Source organism: Gavia stellata, chromosome 2 (genome assembly GCF_030936135.1).
Source record: "Gavia stellata isolate bGavSte3 chromosome 2, bGavSte3.hap2, whole genome shotgun sequence".
NCBI lineage: Eukaryota > Metazoa > Chordata > Aves > Gaviiformes > Gaviidae > Gavia > Gavia stellata.
The window spans coordinates 80,456,539-80,480,419 of NC_082595.1; the positions used below are offsets into that span (position 1 = coordinate 80,456,539).

At 40.0% G+C, this 23,881-nt stretch overlaps 1 protein-coding gene across 1 annotated transcript in view; it reads right to left on the reverse strand.

Moving 5' to 3' along the window:
- COL19A1 (collagen type XIX alpha 1 chain) overlaps positions 1 to 9,184 on the reverse strand; it is a 201,151-nt gene extending 191,967 nt beyond the window's left edge. Inside the window, exon 1 of the mRNA XM_059829068.1 lies at positions 9,091 to 9,184. Coding sequence (XP_059685051.1) covers positions 9,091 to 9,184 — 94 coding nt within the window. The remainder of the gene's footprint in view (positions 1 to 9,090) is intronic.
- Between the last annotated feature and the right edge of the window lie 14,697 nt (positions 9,185 to 23,881).

Below are 23,881 nucleotides of genomic sequence, written 5' to 3' on the forward strand. Positions count from 1 at the left end.
ATACAGATAGATACAAGTTTCATGACAAATGAGATGAAACATATGCATTAGAAACACTGTAACTTCCCTTTCCCCAGAAGAGACGAACTATAAAGAATATTCGTATTGAAAACTCTGAAACTGAAATGAAATCTTTCATTTTTGCAGGGAGTTTTAGGTACTGTGAAAAGCATTCACTGGAATTAGATACTAACAGAGCAATTTCAATAGACCATTTGATATACACACACACACTACAGGACAGAAACAGGCTGACCTTAGATACCCTTTAATCTACAAACCTTAGCCTTCAATCACTTATACAGATTATTAAACTATAGACTCTTATCTATAGCCACTCTAAACCAATGAATGTGGTTATGGTAGATTTATACAAGTATAGCTATAATAAATATGTTAGGATAAAGGAAGCCTATTACGGCTGAAGCTGCAACCGCATGTCACGCGTACACTGACAAATTATTTTTCTTGAATCTGTGTGTTTTCTAACCAAGGGTTTTTTTAATATATATATAAAAACAAAGACTACAGGGCAGATTCCCTTTCTGGTTAAATTACTTTACAGTACTTATTATAAGAGCAGACAGATACTACTTATTGCTGATTTTACCTTGAAGTGCTATAGTAAGCTCTAGAGAACCTGGGACACAACTGTGCTTTTTTTTTTTTCAGCATTAATCTACATGAGGGCTGAGTGTCAAAAGACTGGGGAATTTTAGCTTATTTCCCCCAGCCACTTTCTTCCAAGTCCAAATAAAGACTCAAGCCTTAATTTCTGTGTTATCCAGATGATAGCAACGATTCCTTACATGCCACAGACTGGACTGTGGATCTATTTTTATCAGTGGCATAACAGTCACAGCATAGACAAGCCATTTAAGTGTCACTCACTTGGTTGTATTCCATATGCCCAGAAGAACTGAAAGGGTTACTATGAATCTTCTATCTCATGCTGCTGATGCACTCCTTTAACCCAATGTTATTCTTTTTACCAGAGAGCTAAGGCAAAACTCTAAAATATTAAAACCAAAACCTCTCCATACCAAGACTGACAACTTTCATTGCTATAGACCGATGAGAATTCTTTTTACAATTACAGTATGTACAGTAAAAAGTTAGCCTCTTCCAAGATTTTTAGTACTGCTGGCAGATCTTTAAATTTTCTTTGGCCTGAGACAATACAGACAGTTTACCCATTCATCCTGTGGATAGCTGAATTAGAAGATCTACATGAAGACACTCAGGAAAGAAAAAGATCAAGACAAACCCTGACCATTAATCCAGGCATGGAAACCATGCACCTACCTGCCCTGTTAGAATACATTACTATAAAACTAATGAAGCAGTAAAAAGAGTGAGCTTACATTTATACACTAGATTGCTCTGCAGATGATAAAACTGGGTCTGTCTGGATGGAAGTCAACAATTCATATTAAAATGGTGATGTCAAAACTCAAGTTCACACACCTGTAAATTAATGAAATCACCTATCCATAGGACAAATTACAGACCTTAATCTTTAGAAATCAACGAGCTCTGCATAGGAACTTGTTATTATTGTAAAATCAAACTAATAATTTTGAAATATGTATTTATACAGATCAAGCAGATATATCACAGATCACTGTTCTTCTGTCTCTCCAATAAGATGCTAGTAAGGTTATTTTTTGTTTTCTAATAGCATTATGCAAAAAACTAAAGGCGTTGCATCGAGATGTATCTGCTGCAACATGCAATGGCATGTTCTGAATTCCTGGAATGATCAGGGCACCTGTTGAAGCACACTGCAGCTTCCATCTAGGCCCCATGCCCAGTTTTCCTTTCCGTGCAAATGAGGACAGAGGAGATTCTGGTGCATGCTTAAGTCTCACTCTTACAGACATCTCTTGTGTGCGCTTCCTGACTGGGAACTGTAGCTTCCAATAAGCACTCTTGGCTCCTCCAGATCAAGTGTAACCTGTAATGGCTAGATTCACTTTACAAGTACCTATCTGCTACTTTATAATTATTTATGTTCAGGTGAAGTTTTCAGCTGCCATCTAACACCATTGACGTGCACATTGCAAAGGCACCAAACTTCCCATCAGTAAGCAAGAGCAGCCAAATAAACGTGGCCAAACAGCAAAGCCCCACCTAATATATGCCCACATCCTATGTTGGACTCAAGCTTCAGGCAGAAACCCGTATTAGCTAGGATTGGTCTCACACTCTTATTGGATCAGGCTTCATAAATTTATAGGCATAGGGAACTTCTTCAGAGTGTGTGACATACCTGCAAAGGTCAGTGATGACATCCAACAAGTCTACCTCAAAGGTATTTGTACCTAAGATAAGCCCACCCAGCTGGGCTGCTTTCAAATAGGGTCAAGAATTAAGATTTCCTATACACCTGTAGCGTCATGTATAAAGGTACCAGAAAATCAGGTGTGATTTTTTTTTGTTTTCCTTTTTTACTCTGTAAACCACATCATATTATATTACAGTATACATGTTAATAAAGACAAGGGTGGCAAGAAGAATGAAGGAGACTGAATCTACAGCTTTGTTGATATAGGAAAGAAGTCAACTCCAAGTCTGGTGACTATTTAGATGGTTACAGAAATAACATAACAGCTTTGGTAGATGGGATTAAGAAATCCATACCAACGGAACTGAAGTATTAGGATGCTCACGATAGACCCTGGAGAACTGGATTCTCCCATGAGGAAGAGTAGGTAGTGAAAAACAGGACTTCATATTATTCAAGACAGCCAGCAAGTCTTGCCTGACCAACCTAGTGGCCTTCTATGATGGAGTGACTACATCAGTGGACAAGGGAAGAGCAATGGATGTCATCTGTCTGGACTTCTGTAAGGCCTTTGACATGGTCCCCCATAACATCTTTCTCTCTAAATTGGAGAGATGTGGATTTGATGGGTGGACTGTTTGGTGGATGAGGAACTGGTTGGATGGTCACATCCAGAGGGTAGTGGTCAATGGCAGTGTCCAGGTGGAGATCCGTGACAAGTGGTGTCCCTCAAGGGCCCGTACTGGGACCAGTACTGTTTAACATCTTTATCAATGATACAGACCGTGGGATCGAGTGCACCCTCAGCAAGTGTGCAGATGACACCAATCTGAGTGTTGCGGCTGACATGCCTGAGGGATGAGATGACACGCAGAGGAACCTGGACAAGCTTGAGAAATGGGCCCATGTGAACCTTATGAGGTTCAACAAGGCCAAGTCCAAGGTCCTGCACCTGGGTTGGGGCAACCCCTGGTATCAATACAGGCTGGGGGATGAAGGGATTGAGAGCAACCCTGCCAAGAAGGACTGGGGGGTAGCAGTAGATGAAAAGCTGGACGTGAGCTGGCAATGTGTGTTCACAGCTTAGAAAGCAAACCGTATCCTGGGCTGCATCAAAAGAAGCATGGCCAGCAGGTCATGGGAGGTGATTCTGCTCTTCTACTTTGTTCTTGTGAGACCTCACCTGCAGTACTGCATCCAGCTCTGGAGTTCTCAGCACAGAAAAGACACAGACCTGTTGGAGCAGGTCCAAGGGAGGGCCACAAAAATGATCAGAGGGATGGAACACCTCTCCTATAAAGAAAGGCTCAGAGAGTTGTCGTTGTTCAGCCTGGAGAAGAGAAGGCTCAGGGAAGACCTTATTGCAGCTTTTCAATACTTAAAGGGGGCTTATAAGAAAGATGGAGACAGACTTTTTTAGCAGGGCCTGCTGAGATAGGACAAGGGGTAATGGTTTTAAACTAGAAAAAGGTAGATTCAGACTAGATAGAAAGAAGACATTTTTTACGATGAGGGTGGTGAAACACTGGAATAGGTTGCCCAGAGAGGTGGTAGATACCCCATCCCTGGAAATATTCAAGGTCATGTTGGATGGGGCTCTGAGCAACCTGATCTAGTTGAAGGTGTCCCTGCTCATTGCAGGGGGGTTGGACTAGTTGATCTTTAGAGGTCCCTTCCAACCCAAACTATTCTGTGATATCCCAGGTGAGTATCTTGGCTGTAGGAATTGATGCTTTTTTCTTTCTCTACCTTTCTACAAAAAAAAAAAAAAACAAAACACCACACCAAACACCAAAAAAACCAAAAAAAACCCAAAACAACACGGGCTGATCTAGTTTACAGGCTTCACACTGGGAGAATGTGTGTAGCTGAGAACGTTCCCCTTTGTGGTATGGGATCTCTCTTACATACTGCTTACTCACTATCTGAAGTGGCTTTCCACAGTGTGCAGGCTTTCATGAACCACATTCTTATAGATACCTAAAGCTCCTTATTCACTGCCCAAGAAGACTTCATATTTAACTACGTTAAGGAATCCAAGGGTGGCAGGGTTGCTTAAACACTGCAATGTTAACAATAGTTTGTGGATCCAACCTTAAATATTCAGAATATTAAGAATATGAATACACTGTATATGAGTTACTGTAGAGCCATTATCTTGATTTTGAGAAGTATCTAGCCGCACTAAAACATGAAACCCAAAAAGCTGAACCGATTTGCATACTTGAAACCGCTCACTGTATTTGGGTTAAAATGCCTATCTAAAATTATGATCTAGAGCCAACACTTTTCACAACACATTCCACGTCAAAAGGCAATGGAAATTCACCATGCCTGACAGTCCCAGGACTTTGTTTATACTACATTTTTCATGGGTTATCAAGTGACTTTGAAAAACAGTAATTGTAAAAGAAAGTTGAAAAAACAGCAGTGATCTGGGAAAGAGACAAAGTATTAATATTGATATTAATATTCTTAATATGAAGCATTCAGGAATGATCAAATTAGAATTTCATGTGTAACTACAGAAAGAACTCATGTCTGTGCTCCAACACCAAATGTTCCCAACAATAAAAAAATGTAAGTTGAAAACATGAAGAAAATACTCTTTAAGTCAGATCAAAAACGTGATTGTGGAGAACTCCTGAAACCTCTCCTACAGATTTGCTATATTCAGAGAATCACAGAATCCCTAAAGCTGGAAAAGATCTGTAAGATCATCAAGTCCAACCATCAACTAACACCACCATGCCCACTAAACCATGTCCCACAATGCCTCGTCCACATGTTCCTTGAACACCTACAGTGAGGGTGACTCCACCACTTCCCTGGGCAGCCTGTTCCAGTGTCTCACCACTCTCTCAGTAAAGACATTTTTCCTAGTATCCAGTCTGAACCTCCCCTGGTGCAACTTGAGGCCATTTCCTCTTGTACTGTCACTCATCACTTGGGAGAAGAGACCAACACCCACCTCTCTGCAACCCCCTTTCAGGTAGTTGTAGAGAGCGATGAGGTCTCCCCTCAGCCTCCTCTTCTCCAGACTGAACAACCCCAGTTCCCTCAGCCGCTCCTCATAAGACTTGTGCTCCAGACCCCTCACCAGCTTCGTCGCCCTTCTCTGGACATGCTCCAGCACCTCCATGTCCTTCTTGTAGTGAGGGGCCCAAAACTGAACACAGGATTCGACACGCAGCCTCACCAGTGCCGAGTACAGGGGCACGATCACCTCCCTGCTCCTGCTGGCCACACTATTTCTGATACAGGCCAGGATGCCGTTGGCCTTCTTGGCCACACTGCTGGCTCATATTCAGCCGGCTGTCAATCAACACCCCCAGGTCCTTTTCTGCAGGGCAGCTTTCCAGCCACTCGTCCCCAAGCCTGCAGCGTTGCCTGGGGTTGCTGTGGCCAAAGTGCAGGACCCGGCACTTGGCCTTTTGAACCTCATCCAATTGGCCTCGGCCCATCGATCCAGCCTGTCCAGATCCCTGTGCAGAGCCTTCTTCCCTCCAGCAGATCAACACTCCCTCCCAACTTGGTGTTGCCTGCAAACTTGCTGAGGGAGCACTCAATCCCCTCATCCAGATCATCGATAAAGATATTAAACAAGACCGGCCCCAACACTGAGCCCTGGGGGACTCCGCTTGTGACCGGTAGCCAGCTGGATTTCACTCCATTCACCACGAACGACTCTCCAGGCTCGGCCATCCAGGCAGCTTTTTACCCAGCGAAGAGTGCACCTGTCTAAGCCACGAGCCGCCAGCTTCTCCAGGAGAATACTGTGGGAGACAGTGTCGAAGGCTTTACTAAAGTCCAGGTAGACAACATCCACAGCCTTTCCCTCATCCCCTCGGCGGGTCACCTGGTCATAGAAGGAGATCAGGTTGGTCAAGCAGGACCTGCCCCTCATGAACCCGTGCTGGCTGGGCCTGATCCCTTGGTTGTCCTGCACGTGCCCTGTGAGCACCCTCAAGATGAACCTGTCCATAATCTTCGCTGGCACAGAGGTCAGGCTGACAGGCCTGTAGTTCCCTGGATCCCCCTTCCAGCCCTTCTTGTAGATGGGCGTCATTTTGGCAAGCCTCCAGTCATCCGGGACCTCCCCTGTTAACCAGTACTGTTGATAAATGATGGAGAGTGGCTTGGCAATTGACAATTCTGTCATTAGAAGCGAGTGCTTCCTTCTGATGAACGATTAGCACATCAAAACTTCTGGACAAGTGAGAACTGAAAGAAATCCTTGTTGTGAATCTAATGGTTAGTGTGGTTAGTGGTACACATTCAGAGCCTAAGTAGGACTGCTCTGAGAAGATCCAGCATACTCGGTCACTCTCTGACATTTTTTTCCAGGACTGATATTTATTTATTACAATATTGACCCAATGAATAAGTTCCAAAGTATATTCAGAATGCCAGCTCAGAAAACTGTCCCCTACATATGCATACAATTAATCCTTTCTCTTGCACAAGAGATTTCCTTCCCCTAACACACTTCTTCCCCTCCAGTCCCCCCTTCAAATTAACTTTAATTTACACTTTTCCCTGCATTTGAAGGCCATTCCTTTAGACTCAAGTAGATCAGGTGAGAAATTTCAGGATGTAAATACAATAATCCAAGATCCTGTCTAAATGGGCTTTGCTGGAAAAGCTTTCATATTAGCATAGTGAGAAATAAATACTATGCATATGTTGTTGAAGGAAGAAAACCAAAAGGAACTGGTACATGGGAGAGAACAAAGGCCCAAGAAAGAGCCAGGTAATTAAAGAAAAAAAAAAAGAGAAGGTTAGATATTTCTCTCTTCTTGAAGTGAGCACATTTCCAATTTGTAACAGACTTAGTTGCATACAAATTATCAAACTAGAATGAGACAACTTTGCAACACAGAGTACTCAGTTCAGCTGAATGGGGCAGATGAACAAAAGGCTTGCAGACACACCTGTACCCCTTACCACTGCATCATCACAGGGTCTGTTCTTTCTCAGCTCCTGCTTTCTTGTCTATAACTTTTATTTCTTTTTTGGACAGTAACCATCCCTTCAGTTTCTAGAAGAGTCTCTTTCCTGTTACCAACTTGAGGCTTCACTCTGAGCCTACTCCCTGCTGTTGGCAGAGCTGCTCAAGTTGGCAGCTATCTACTTGTTATTCCTCACCATCTGCCTTTATCACCTCAAACTGCAGAAGCCTCTCTCAATTGCACACCCTCAGTTATTCTCAGGAGAGTTTCAACCTCTCCTCTTCTTCCCAGCAGTTCAATTTGACCCATATTTGATTCATTTGTGGCAATCAGGTTAAGGAAAACTGCAACTACCCTGCTGGCTGCCTAGTCACAAACTTCTAACAGAACATAATGTACAGTTCAGATGCACCATTTATTAGCAGTTATCTGCCACATCTTCTATGACCAGTCCACCTTTTACTAAGACATCTTGTCATCAGGAAAAAAAAAATATATATAAAAAGAAAAGAGACAATGCTTCCTGGAATATTGTTTTAAAATTTTTCAAGTTTCCATTTATTCATTTATATTATTAGGGGACCTTCTGCACTGACAGCCTTTTAGCACTTTTAAAGTCTCCCTTTTACAATCCACCAGCTAGCAATGACAGAGAAGACAACCTATTTTCCTGCTTTCAGACAGCTGAAGAGAATGATTGCACAGCTATGATGCAGGGTCATTCTCTCACAGGGGTTAAGAATAATTAATCAGTACAGCACTTAGCCTTGCTGCCCTAAAAATATAAGGCAAGAACATCTTTGGCTTAAATTCAGACTCTTCACAACACATTATTCTTACCTTAGAGCCCACACATTACACTTATTATTTATTAAATATTACTATTTATTGTTTCCAGGAGTAATAAAAGGATTATTATCCTAGTCATTGACTTTTTAGATTTCTTGGGCATGAGTTTCAAATGTGTTAGAGATTCAAAGTTGTTTATATGTATAGCTTCTATTATCTTTCATCAGGTTTCTGGAAAAACAGCATTACTAAAAATAAATTTCATTTTCTAAAGAAAATTAATGAAAAAGAACTCTTTTTATTTCTATTTAAATAGCAACAAGCCTGTTCTCCTTGCTAATAAGTGTAGGAAAATTCTAGGAAGTTGAGGTATGTGCTGAGGCTGAGCAGTTCTAGAAAACTGACAATTCCTTATTCTACAAGCACACGTGACATGCCTTTAAGACAGAATTTACCACACTCTGGAGAGTCAATGTAGAGTTTAAGTGAGAGAGCTAGGTAACACGTGGACAGGAAGAGAAAGAAGAAAACAGAGAAGTACGAAAAAATTTGCAGAAGATGGCTAACAGCTTTTAAGTTAAACAATATCACTATATTCCTTTCCCCTGTCTTCTTAGGTACAAGGTTTTGTCTAACTCTACATCTGTGAAACGTATGACCTGGTCTGGGGATTAAGTTCAGGTGAAGTTAACATGAGCACAAGGTTGTTTATGTCAATGCGATCACTGATCTGCTCTAATAAAAGCACATGATTTTGTTCACAACAGTTTTGCAAGTTCCGATTTAGAATCTTGTTTTGTATGGTAAGTTGAGAAAGTACAAAACAAAACTCCTAGGAACAACAACTGCTTCCAAACATGAATCTTCCAAGCACGGGAAACAGAAAGGCTGCTTTGGAACTGCTTCAAATTTAAACTTTTTAAGAAAGAGATTTTAAAAAGTCTCATATAATTTTATCTGCTCATACTGCTTATTTTCCACGTACTGTCATTATTTGTTCAAATTTGTTCAGTACTGAGATTTATGCCTTTGGTCTGTGATGGGCAAGAAAAATGGAAGTACCTGTCTGGTCACTGACAGCCACTGAAGTAGAAACAGGAAGGAGGAGGAAGACTGCCATACAAAGCCAAACTATGCAGGATCCAATGTGCTTCATCTCCCCCTGGACACATGTGAACAATCAGCTACAAATCTGAAACAGAAAGTAATCATATTCAGAACAACATCTTCTTATTCTTTTCCCCTCACCCCATCAGAAAACTACAAACAAGAATTTCTTAACTGTAAAGAAAAGAGGAAGTCGCTAGTCACACGCGAAGTGTATCATTCATCTGTTGTAAGGAACTACAAAAAGACTTATGTAAATTTAGAAATAAATGACAAATATACTCCTTTAGTTCTTCAATAAACTCAGAAGTAACACCTTAGAAACATTAACTCAGAGATTTTAGTTGTAAAGGCACTAAAATTTTAATTTCATTAGTAATGACTATTTTTCTTTTACTTTTCTCCCAGGTTTTCTATTTTAAATATATTAGCTAAACTGTTTGGTGTCACAACACTGCCAGTGACCGCTAAAGTAGTCTTCAAATTGAACAAGGACAACATGCAATTGTTTCAGTTTAGGCGCAAAAGAAACCAAAATACGGTATTTCTCTGCCTTGCAAAATACACAAGTGCCTGAGCAGCCTGTATTGAGTTTACAATTTAAATCTCACAGAAATACAGTCTGGCTGCAACAACATATCTTTTGTCCTCTAAAGGCAGCATCAGCTTTTCTTCTAAACCAACTGCAATGTATAGATACTCGTGAATTTAATGAAACACAGAAAATGACAAATATTTTTCCAATCACATTTCCTGTAAGAAAAGCAAATCACATACCTAAGATGGAATTTTTATAATTATTTTCGCAAGGCACCTTATTCATCATCAGAGCTATTCCATCAGTCACATGCACTGACAGCAACTACACCATCATTAACTTTTCCAGCCTCCCCAACAGCAGCAAAGTGAATACATGCTCAAATAACATTATCATTTAATTTCCTGCACCTGCTTTACAAGCAGGCATCAGTAATTCACTAGAGCCGCCGCTCCAGAGGTCTCATTTTCTGAAGGGCTCTTGCCGATGAAATCACTAATACCGCCACCCCCTCCCTGCCAACGCACCTCCAGGTTCGGGTCCTCTCCCGCCGGCTGCTTCGGGAGGCTCCGCTCCTTCGCACAACCGGCGCCCCGGAGCCTGCGGGGCGGGAGCGACCCGAGCCCTCAGCAGCTCAGGCTGTAACACGGCAGTACTGGCAGTTTAATTTCTCTTGGATTGAGTTGGGTTTGCTGGACGGAGGGTTTAAAACACTAGGCGGGTGACCAGGCGGTAAGGCAAGCGGGCAGCTCGCTCGGGGAGCGGCGAGGCGCCGGCCCGGGCAGGTTCCCGCTGCCCGAGCCCCGCTCTCCCCGCCGCTTGGCTTGGCTCCGCGCCTCGCTCCCGGGCTTCTACCCGCCGCCCCTCGCTCGGCCGTCCCGTCTCTCCGGAACCCGCCCGCGGGGCCGGGAGCGGCTGGCCCCCGGCGAGTCGAGCGAGGGGGCAGGCACCCGCCGACGCTTCCTCCGCAGCCCCGGGGACGAGCGGGGCCGGGAGCCCGCTCGGGCCGGCGGCGCCTGCGAGCGGGGCCGAGCACCCACCGCGAGGGCGGGAGCCCTCTGCCGCCGGGCCGCTGCCGAGGGGCCGGGCCGGCAGCAGGGCAGCGCCGCCGGCCCCGGGCGGCACCTGCACGGGGCGAACAGGTGACGGGGGCCGCAGGGAGAAGGCACTGCTCGCCCGCAGCGGGGTGGGCTCCGGGGCCGGCACGGCAGCACTGGCGCCAGCCTGCCGGGACCACGCGCCTCCGGCTCGACATCCCCGGGATTTGCCCGAGAGCTGCGGAACCGCGCGGGTTCCCCCTCCCTGGAGGGCATTTACCGCGCTTCCCACCCGTGCCGCTGCTCACAAGCGTGTTTCAACTAACTGGATGGAGGCCACTCGATACGCATGCTAATTAGGATGATACGCACTAATAGGTAGATTTTTAAATGTAAATATATCCATAGAATTAATAGGCACGCTCAGCATTGTGGCCATTTGCAACAGTTTAATCGGTTTCGTAAATTACTGCAAATTTAGTAGGACTGTTTCATTAGCATATCTTAGCATTTACTTATAGTCTCCCACAAACACATACAATGTATTTACATAATCGTGAGCGGAATCCTACAGCATAGACTAATTACAGTGCATTAAAAGCTTACTGTGTACATTATGTTTATATAGGACATAGTTAATATTGGCAAAATCAGTGATAAATTGAAGGGCAGTTTTTAAAAAAAAAAAAACAAACCCACCACGCAATGAGCCAGGAATATTGTAGTGTGTGTGTGCGTGTGAGATGTTTAGACAATTGACTACAAATAATGAGTTGCTTACCTTTAATATTTATTTTAGTATGTCCCCCCAGAAGCACTGAAAATGCCTGTACAGAGCTGCTGTAGTGCCGAGGAGTTGCTGGAGTGAGTCTCCAAAGAGTGGTGGAGGGGGATGCAGCTCTGTCCTTATTAGTCTCACACAGTGTGACCCTCCCACTCAGTGAGCACAGAATACTCTGCAAGAGAAGACTAACAGCCACCCAGACACAGATTTTACATAATCATACTTGTATATCCCAAGTCGAGTAACAATGTAAGAAATGTTTTTTTCTCCTTCCCCCTACCCCTCCCAAAAAAAAAAAACCCACAAAACAAAACACCAAACAACCCAGTTCCATAAATTAAACTGCCAAAGTATGAACGCATGAATGAAAGAGTATCTGGTTTCTAGTTGTAAAGAACCAATTATGTACATTAGCACACCGCCAGAAACTAGCTTTTATCACTTATCACACATCATTAATTTTATATACTTTAACATAAACTTAAAGATCAGCCACCCAAGTAACCAAGAGTGCACCTATTTATGGCACTGATGCTGCAAAGCACAGCAGATTACCGACATTTGTTTTGCCTTTTAAAAATTTATCATTTACAAACCTGAATGTTCTTGCACTGTAATATCATCTGTCTGTGATGAAATGATGAGATTGAGCACTGCCGCTGGCTGTCATCTGAATGTGCGAAACTGCACTTTTCTCAGGTTCTCCAAGTGTGCTTGTGGCAGTTTTCTGTATTGCATTTTAAAGATGTAAACCAGATAGAAGGACGGAGAAAAGTAAAATGACCAGAAATAGATACACAGAAGACAGAATAGGGTTTTAATTAAACATATCACATTTATATATATATCCAAGATGTATTTTATCTTTTTCTAGTAGAATCATTCTGACAGGGGAAAAAAAGGAAGGTGGTGACTATTATATGAAAATTTACTAGCTTAACAGCAATTTAGCCCAACTGGTCTTCAGGTCAGAAAATTCATAGGGTTAGCTTTTTGCCCCACCCCCCCACTCCCCCCAACAGATTTTGAAAAGTGTTTCCTCATTTCAACCAAGATAACTAGCCAGGATAACCAACAAATCACATGGAAAGACATGATTAACTTTCTGGTTTAAATTTCAAAACAGTTGTTGTTCTTCCCAACTTAGAATCATGACAGAAAGATGAAATTGCAGCTTACGTACATGTCTGCTAGGGTGTTTTATTCCACAACTTCACCACAGATTTGTGGTGTAACTAGGCAAGCCACACTTCTTGCTTGCTCATTCTGTAAATTATAGAAAGTAAAGCTGTCTTACCTCGCAGGGCGAGGTGCAAGAGCCCAATCCCACAGCTGAGAAATCATCAGGGCACTCCCTTCCCCTTCAGATGGTTCATGTGATAAAGGCTTCAGTGTTGAGCCCTAATTCAGTGTTCCAAGCAGAGTTGTGAGATCCTCAGTTGAAAGACCCTTTGTAAAAGCTCTGCTCCTGGTGAAAAGCATTATCATTTTTGATTTGAAGAGAACTGCATTTCTCATTGCTCTTTCAAGCCTCAAAATTCTTAAAATCTTTTTGTTTTACTTCATATTACATGCCCTAAATATCTGGATTCAGCTGTGTTACATGAATATACAGAGTCTTACTAATTTCAACTAATTTAAGTTCTGAATGAGCTAAACATTTTAATTGCATAACACTTTGCACATACAATCAGTTCATCCTGTCCCTCAAAGCTTCAGTATTGCTCAGAAGTCCAGATCCAAACTGGGTCTTCATTTTCTATGACGCAATAATGAAACATAAGCCCTAAAACAAGGATGTTGTTCCATTTACCGAGATATCGACACTCCAAATAAAAAATTAAAAATACCTATTTGGATGATGTCAACTGCAAAACACCCCACATCCGTAGGAAAGCAGTAAGTAGAAGAATTAGAAACTACTAGAACCTTCCCTGGCTAACACATACACTTCCTGTACTCTCGCCCAGATCTTCAACTGAACAGGATTATGCCAGTTCACATAAATCAAAGGAAATACACAGATTTATACTAGCTGAGGACCTTGACATTACGGACTGCCAGCATACGTGTTTATGGACAACACTGCTCGCATTAATGAACATGGTCTTGAACGTCTAGTGACATGAAAATTGGGAACAAGGAAAACCTTACTGTTCACAAACTTCTGTCACGAGCCAAAAAAACGGTTTCTCTTTCTGCCTTCCGCAATGTAAGAAGCAAAGCCACAACTGGCAAAACATCTCTGTTACCATAAACAGCTTAGAAATCCCAACCACTTGCACTCTTGTTCACCTGCAAACGGTTACTGGTGCACTCCAGAGAAAACATTGTCTATACGTTGTCTCATCCTCTTTGTATCCAGGAAGTACTAGAAAATCTAATGATATGAGCTGAAGCACCCGTGTTATCTTTTCAGTAACATAGTTTTCCAGCTATCTCAGAGTTTAGCTAAAGCACTTGCACACAGAAGACAGGATTAGACCCAGATCCAGGCAAGAGCCAATGCAAATACACCAAGAAGCAGAAAAGAGAGAAATTTAAGTTTGAAACCATACTTAGCACAGACGTGCAGAGCACGTTCCATCTCCTGTGCCAAGGGTGAACTGCTCCACTGAACAGCTTTTACTACTGAACAGCTTTTACTACAACTGCGGTTGCAGGCAAGATGCAGGGGAAAAAGGTGAGAGAATCGAGGGGCAAAGGAACAGACTTACTTTTTTCAGAAAATTTTTCTTTATTGCCGACACTCACTTTCAACTTTGTTGCTTTTCCGGCACAATTAGATATCCAAACCAGCCAAGTAGCATAATTCACTTTTGTCTGTGTGGTGCTAACAGATTTGTCTCCATCTTGTTAGACCCACATTTTTAACTTGTGTTACTTACGACAACGCATACGCAGGAATGAAGCTGTAAACTTTGTCAAAACTCTTTAGAAGCAGCAGTATTTTACTTGAAACAAACTTTTTAAAAGGACATTAATTTGAAATGCCCCTTACTATGCTATTTCTCACTGAACGTAGAGCTTAGTATTTCTATTCTGTTGTATAAGCCCTTATGTGGGATTGTTCCTTGCCATATGATCCTTTCTGCCCTCTGCAAGATTTGCGGGTCATGACAACGGCATTCCATTGAAGCAATTAAAATATAAATGCTTTTAAATACATTAGACTGAACTATAAAGAACTTAGACAAAACAGGTGGAATCCCAGCCTTTGGGAAGTTAATGGAAATTTTAACATTGATGTAAATGGGGCAAAAATGTCACTCAAATGAGGGAACTTCGGCAAGAATTATATCAAAAAGGAATTATTTAAATGCATGTGCACACACACTAAGCACTCCTAAGCAGCAAACCCAACAGAAAAGCTGGATGTCACTTCATTTCTTCTACAGGAGAGGAAAAGATTAAAAAACCCCAATTGCCACTTCTTTTTCTGAATACTTAGGAAGCACTCAGATTTTCAGTAAAGCGGCCAAAACAATCGTAAAAAAGATGCAGACAGAATACTTACCACTATACTTCTGTGGTATTAGTTGTCTTGGCTCAGACATTTTCTCCACTCTTTGCCACTTTATAACATGTCTTAAAATAAACAAATACTAATAAATATAATGCAGTACAGCAACAAAAAAAAAGTCTGTACTTTACCTCCAATTCCAATGCCACTGATAATCCAAATCTCAAAAAAATAATGTGGAGTTGTATCTTTCGTAATGTTTAGTACTATCTGGTCCTAGTATGTTTCATATTTTTAATAACATTTTAATGCAAAATATATACATTTCAAAGTAAATAAATCAATGTCTTGAAATACACAACAAAGAAAAAATTTTGAACACTTACCATTGTTTTCCTTTCTCTTCTTTCTTTCATATGGAATCCATCCCACCTGTAATGCAGAAAGTACGTGCCTTTTGGTGGCTTTTCTATTGTACAAGAAAAAAGTACATGGTCAAACAGTTGATTAGGGATAAGAAAAGCTGAAAGGTGATTTTTCAAATGAAGTCAAAGCACATCATCTGGCTTCTTTTAGACTGAAGTACCCATATGTCTTTAAAAGTCATTACACATAATGAAAAGATGAAAGCCAGGTTTTAGGCAGCTGTGCTGGGAATTACAGGTGTTTGCCCAATACTTTTGTATGAATATGCTAAAATCCTACATACAGTCTGAAAACATCTATAAAGCAGTGAAATATGTTAATTTAAGATTTATATAATGCAAATGTTAGGAAAAGGAAGGTGAAGAACAAAGGAAAGGTATCAGCAAAGTTTAAGATCCTACAAATAGACTAGGCTGTGTAAGCCCTTCAGGCTTAAAGGGCAAATTTATTTTAGATCAAAAAGCTGAATAGTCTATGCTTGTTTTTTTAAACTTCAGGAAGACAAAGCATAGATAGTCCAAGAAATGTCAGTTAAAATTCCATTTTAAGTTGTAACAAGTCTAAGAATTTACAAGTCTCAGTATTAGCCCCTGTCTCCTACTGTTGTGTCCTTTGTATCCAGTTCATTTGCCCAAATTTTATTTAAAAACAGAATACTACTAAATACTACTATTTATTTAAAAACAGAATACTACAATGACAAATAAACCACTTTTAGGTCCAGTTACTAACAGTTTGAAATTTTCAGAAAATAACTTCTATAAATTTTCCTACGCAAGATTAACCGATATATGCAGCCATCAGTTTTATCAACATAGTAGCTACAATTATATTAACACATTCAGGATTCTGAGTTCACACGGAGCTCTTTACTGTTGTTATTTTAATGCTCAATTTCAATACTGTCAAGCAACATAAAGATGAAATAATAAAATGACAAGTATTTTATTCATATTTATTGCTGAATAAAGAGGCACAATGATCTACGAAGTCAAATTGAGGGTGTATTTAATCTGTATCTCTTCGTCTGCATACTTTATTTGCCTTTCATCTAGGAGTAAATATTCTCAGGATTTAAACAACATCATACTTTTAAGTCAGTAATTTTACAGATTTATGTAAGCCTGATGTCTCCCTAGAGCTATCTAGTCATGATCTCAGATGTAAAAGACCTCTGAATTCAACAGCATCTACAGGCTGCAGCTAAAAGTGAGACAGAAGTACATGCAAAAAAAAACCTAGCCGTTACAAGCCCTCTGAAACAGCCTACTAACCTATACATATTGAAATTCAACATCCTACGTCACCCTGTGTATATATGTATTTTTGGGAGCCGAGGAATTTGTGCACTAACAGAAAGTGACAGTTGAAAGGAAGAATCTATCAGACTGTGTTTGCAGGACTATTTGTACCTTTATGCATTGCAATTCAAATAAATTTTACTGTTTACTAGGAATGCAAAAATCAAACACTAGCTCCTAAAAAGGCCAAAATAAATAAATGGAAGGTTCTTAAAACAAATGTAGCCATGTAGTGTATCAAGCATAACATTTGCATCAACCTCTAAATTGTTTATTTTTGGCATGTCAAATGTGGTTTGGACACAATGGATGAATTTAATTTTGGAGCAAGGCCAAGCAATTTAGCATGAAGATGCCATTTTGATGAAGCTTGGAGTAGCTAGGAACTGCTCTGGTTTCTTCCCTTTCCTGATAAGTGGAATCCAGATACATCCTGTTGGTTATTTTAACTGAGTACTTAACTTAATCTTGCCAATTAGTCATTGACTAATTGTGCTGGAATCAATTATTAGTGCTGGAACCAACTACGTTCTAACAACTTAAAGTGGCATCCTGCAACTATTTTGAGAGGCTATATTTTCATGTGCAATATTATCCAAATGCATTTAGAGTTCATGTCTAAATCAGCAGATATAATCTATAATTATTAGAGCAGTAGTATCTGACATAGATACATAGTAAAGAATGTACTTAAACATAAAACTTATGGTAGGAAGATGACCTTAGACTAAAAATACAAATTTTACTGAAGGTAACTACATTGTTGAGATGTTATCAGGCTGTATTCAGAGAAGAATACAAACTTAGGTCCTGCTTGTGCATGAGGGGGAAGACACTTTGCATGAAGATCCAAAATTTTGTGTAATAAAATTGTGTTCATCCAAATCTTTTCAGTACGAATAGTTATAGCTTGATGTGCCTTCAAACCTATTTGGGAAGAAGTAACTTTGGTTCATGTATTAAAGCTACAAGGCCAGATGCTTTAAAATAAATTAAAAAAAAAGTCTAAGGACTCAAAAACTGTTTTAGGACTGACTTGCTCAGACATTCATCAGCAACATTGAGCTTGTCTCTCCTATTGCAATATTGTTCCATTTCCCAGAACTTACAACAGGGGTTTTTTCTTTAATGAACTGTTCATCTGTTACAGATACTTCATGAATCTTTAGGAATTTTAAAATTTACTTCAACAGAGGATTTGACTCGTGGAGAGTAAAATTAGAAAAAAGGCTGAAACTGAATAAAATAAGGTTGTTGACAGGAGTAAAAGAAAGACTAATCATAGAGTGCCTGTAAGTACAAGAATATGTAACAGAAAAAAAGAGTTTGCATCAGGTATGCATTTGTCTTCACACAGGGTTTATCTTCCCCACAGAAGTATTTCTTGCAATCAGGGCCTAGGTTTGAATGCCAAATTAGGCTAGCCTAGTTCCAAACAATGAAGCTGACAACCCTTCTTCAGAGTCCTCCCTAGTACTGAACTTTACTACATAAATCAGTGGGACGTCTGAGTGTATCCCACAGCTGCCTGTGGTACAGCATGGCAAACTGCTGGAGGAATGTTCCCAGTGTACTAAGGAAGAAGCTGTCTACATCCAAGCACACTTCTGCAATTACAGGAGGACAAAGGACTACAGAAACTCACTTAATTTGGCATGTTTCTGCAGTGTGAAGACCAGAGTTAATAAACCAAACGCAATTTAAACATGAGTTTAAATCCAGCTTAAGCAGTATCAGTTAGTTTAGGCCAAGGCAATCATAGAACTGAGTTATGTTCCTGTCTGCAGATGTAACCAAACAGCAAGTGTGGTGAAACCTGAATGCAAGTCATGTTATGTGAGGCACCTGAGATGTCTAAATTAAGGGTGTAATTTTCCTTGGGAAATCCAGGTCTGGGATTAATTGTTCTCAGCAAGTGTCTCTCTTCCTTGTGACAGTATTCCTAACTTCAACCTCACAGCTAAGTTTCTGAACTGAATCTGTGCTTGGCTAAAGGTTTTATAGAATCTGTGGACATCTAACAAGTTTAAACAAACTTGTTTAGTAGGACCAGTACAGCTTTTAGATACCTTTAGATAAGGTAGTCTTATATATGTAGAAATATTTATATTCTTTTTATGGCTAAAAATTAACTACGAAAATGACCTACACTACTACAACACATTTTTACAATTATGTAAATTGTTCACAAAGTAAATTGGACTGGCTTAAACCAATGTGAGTCTGCATTTTTAATTAAATGAGTCGAATTCTGTGTACAGAGGACTTAAATGAATATTCCACAAGCATTGCCTGTAGCAGACATGATTAAATAAGAATTTTCAGTTACATCCATGTAAACCCCTTCCATTTACATTCAGAGCAGCTGTCCTCAATAGTTTTATTTACACAAACTTACCTTGGCCTACAGTAAAGTTTGCATATACTTTTAAAATATAATCTAGTTTTATCATCTAAGAGATGATAAAATTTTAGGTAGTATTTTCAGTGGATGACTTCCACTCCTGTGACTTTATCAGAATATTAAAGATAAACTTCAAAATTTGTAGAAGGGGGTTCTCCGCTTACATTCTAAATGGTCTCAGGGAGTACAGACAGGTAGTCATAACTGCTCAGGTCCCCACCTTCCTATATTTTCCTTCATGTCATAAGTTGGTTCAGAAGTTTTAAATACTTCCCAGTCTATGCCATTGCCATTAATTGAGTTCAAACACACTGTCCCACCAAACTCCCCAACCCTTTGCCTTGCCTGCATAGTGACAGTTCATCTCTAGACTGGAGAGACACGGCAAGGAAACCCAGACAAGGAAAAGGGGTGGAAGACAGGAAAGATTCTTTGATATTTAGCTCATGGGAGGCCATCACTGCTCACCTACGTGAGCTAAAGTATCTAAAAAATAAAACATCAAAATAATTTAGTGATTTATTTCTACTCTGTCTTTGAACTACTTATTGGTATTACAGTCAGGAGCTGAGGCAGTAAGATAAAATGAAAGAAACAGAAGCTAAAATTAAGACACTAGGGTATCCTTTGACTTAGAGCAGCCAAATGGATGGGGCTCCTTTTCATTTCTTTGTGAAAGAATCACAAGCTAATCTTGATGAAATAAGATGCACTTAATCTCTTTCGGCATAGATTATCATGCAAGGCAGTTCCTTCTTAGATGTTACCAATTTTAGAGTCTTCTAAGTTTTTCCGTTTAACAGCAAATTGAGGTAACAGTGAAATATCATTATACGGTTCATTCCACATGTGCAAGCAGGCATGGACATTAAACAGAGACTATATATCAGAGTGAATTAAGGATTTGATCTTACTTTTCTGATGTAGCCAAGCGGTATGCTTTTGACGCCTAAGAAATACATAATCAAGCCATAATTTCCCCCTCTTCCCCCATATTTCAGTAGTATTTACCTTCTATTTATTTATTGTCTTCACAACTTTGAGAAAATTGAGAAGTGTCTTTAACAACAATGTACTGAAAACCTATCAACAATAAGAACAAGAACACCACAACACAGGAAAAAATGAAAATAAAAGAAATACACTTCACTATTAAAACAATACAATGAGAAAACCCCCTGAAAATAGCTCCATCAACTTAATTTCTAATTAACTAACACTGAAAACAAAAAGAAGTCACTACAGTTAACTTAAAAAATGAAACACTTTTTAACATCTTCAATAATCCTTACCTAGAAATGAATTTTTGTCATTGCTTTTCTTAGTTTCTCCCAAAATAAACTTACTCCTACAGGACTGATACCAGTTCCATTAATGACCTTACCCTCTGCTTTCAGATTTGCTTTCTTAGCACAGGGTCGTTCTCTCCTGTTGCCTGTGGGAGATCACTACTATGCAAATCCACTCTAGGCTCCCACTGTAAAGAATGAATGAACGAGAACTAGAAAGTTAGTGCAAATAAAACGCTTCTGTCTTTCTGCAGATCACAGGAAGTGTTGGTAAGTTATTTTATTTAGAGTGAAATTTTGGCTTTGCTGGTCAGTGTATGCTTTGCTATAAACTTCAGCTAGGCCAGAATTTCACACCTGGTTTCTATGACCTCTCTTTAGTTGCTGTGAGCTAGGAGTATCAGAGACTTCAATCAAGCCAGGATTTCACTCTAAACAGAAAGTATTACCAACAGTTCCTGTCATTCTCAGGGAGAAGACAATTAAGAAATAAATATACCAGACTGATAGTGCTTGCCGGAAAGGCTTTTGTGGATCCTAGGTTGTGCTGTATTTAGTGGTAACAGTGTAACTTCAATAATAACAAAGATGACAAAATTTTGTGACCCAGAGACTGAAAAAAAATATTATTTAGAAGATGAGATTTCACTTCTCATCTGGATTATAATAGAGTCTGTAACAGCATGCTGCAGTTAAAACAGTATTTATTTTTTTTTAGCATGGTTGAGGATCTTCCCTCTGTTTTGCTTTCTCATCCCTTTTCAGCCCTTACTGTGTGTACATTCCGTATTTTCCTCTCCTGCAATGGTTGCTGGAGTTCCTGATCTAGGACGTCCAGACAGACCACTGGTAATCTAGTCAGCTACCCACAGATTAAATGACATCTTTTTCCAGCTGTAACGGAAAGATAGCTAAATGACATGAAAAAACAAATTAACAAGAGGAAACCCTTGCCCTTTTTTCCAGCACTCTTTGAATGACAGTTTGTTATAGTCAGTGTGTTTTCAAGTCAATGATCTCTGCAGCTGACAGCATGTTGACCAAATTCTTGAAGTGGAGCTACCTGCATGTTACTCTGGAATTTATCAAATCAAAAGATTTCTCATATCTAAAAGTAGACTTTATAGAAGCTTTAATAAAGTAACTCTTTAAATAGAACTAGCTCAGCTCTATTAGGTGAAATAGTTTAAATAAAAAGGTTTTAAAACATGTCTACTGTCCACTGTACCTTTGCAGCATAAGTCTTTCCATCCCATTCTCCTGAAAATCTTGCAGCTTTCAGTTGCTACTTATGTTTCAGAATCCACCAGCTCTCTCAAAAAGTCTTTTCCTGACTGTCATCACTGAGACTTGGGCTAGGATCTTATCTTCGCTGAAGAAGCCTTCCTTGACTATAGCTTCATGCTTCTTGCCTGTTTTTCTCTCCTTGTTCCAGCCTGATACTGTTGAAGCTTCTCATAGAATGGTTGAGGAAGGGACCTCTGGACATCATCTGCTCTGACCCCTCTGCTCAAACAGGGCCACCTAGAGCCAGTTGCCCAGGACCATGTCCAGAGGAGACATTTTCCAGCCAGGCCCACTAAACTACTTCCAGAGAAGATTCCGTTCTCCCTCAGGGGAGAGCAGGGGGTCCTGTCTTGGCAGCTTCTTTCCTTCCTGATGTCATAATACCTGTCCTATTTTGCCTGATTTCTTTCATAATCTAGACGATAAAATGATATTCAGTCATTTCTGACAAATTCCCAATTTATAGGCAAGCTATATCTCCTCTTTTTGAAAAGTATGATCTATTTTTAAATATATGTGCTTATAAAGATTCTACCACATACCTAGGCTAACAGTTGCATACGTAACCATATTTACGTGATTTTTATTTTTCTTTTTCCATGTGCCTTGTTTTTCTCAATTTATCTAGCTTCAGGCTGCAGCCTTTGGATTATGATACGCCTTTATCTGTTAAATATCCTTATGGTATCAGAAGTCTTATTTCCGTGTACAAACTTAGCCTATCCTCAATTCTTCTCCTCAATAACAACGATGGATCGAGGAGCTTTTGTTTTATCTGTTTTTTACTACAAAGCAGTGTGGTTTTGTGGTGGGTTTTTTGTTTGTTTGTTTTGAGGTTTTTTTCTGGAACCATTCCTGCCCACTGACATCAATTAGAAAGCAGAATGCTTGGATGGTAGAAGCTAACATAATGGCACAGTTATACCATCAATACCATATAAAGTAGTAACACAGCTACATCACTGCTACTTAGTATTTCTCTCTGTTAGGCCCAATCTTTTTTAAGCCATCACAGTGTGCATGAAGCTATCATTACCTCTCTTAAAGAGTTACAGCTTTCCAAAACACAGTATACCGCTCAGTAAGCTTAGCCCTGCAATATTTGCTCCTGCAAGTGTAACCTTACATTGGGTTTCACTGTATCACCTTTTTCCTGGGCAATCTAAATCACCCTACAAAAATGGACATATAATTATTTCCTACTCAATCATTTTCACGTGAACAGCAAGCTATTCACAATGTTTCCCAGCTGAGGAAAGCAAAGCCCTGTGTTCAGTTTAATGATGTTTATCTAGAGGTAATGTGATAGTTTTGCAGCAAGCCAGCTGACCAATCTCCAAATTTTAAGGGAATGTTCTAAGTACATGTAAGAACATTATTCTTTTGAAAATTGGAAAACTGGAAGGGGAAAAGTAGGACTGAAACAAGTTTTGAAGTTGCTTAGCAATGCCTCGCTTAACTTGTAACTGCTTCTATTCGAAGACTACTTGATCAGTCATTAGTATCATTCAGACCTGCTCGCTCTCATACAAGAAGGTGTACTGAGGCCATGCTTGCAGAACCGTTTTATGTACAGAAACAGTCCAATTCTAGTGACAGCCACATGGAGGCCCTCAAAAAACAGTGTGTGTGTCTCTCTCTCTCTCTCTCGCCCCTGTTGTGAAGGAGAAAATAGCTAGTAACAACAAAAATTAATGCTTTAGTTTTATTTAAAAGTCTATCCTACGGATGCCAGTTGCGTTTAAAGAAAGTGCTCATATTTTCAACACGTTGGTGTTGCGTGTTATTTCTTTCAATGACACCAAAAGTCAGCAAAACTAAAACCCAAATGGAATAAAACCTGTCTAATATAATCTGCAACAGCTAGGGCTTCAAAGGTGATCATCATAAAACTGCACCTGCGCAAAGATGATGGTGAATGTAATAACAATCATAATATAAATGCTCGTATATTGGAAAATGTTTTAAAAAAACCTATAAAATGCTAGAAAATATCACACACTGAGTATGCTATTTAAAAGTGCATAAAAATAAAACCGAACTAATTTCTGAAAGATTAGCAAGTATAAATTGACGCTGTAGAAAACAAGGTAAAACATACATACCTGCTAGATGACCAGTAATATTATATAGAGTCCACATAGCAGAGACTATGCCCCAACATGATAAAGCTGAACTAATACATTGTATAACAAACAAACTGAAAATCAGCAACTG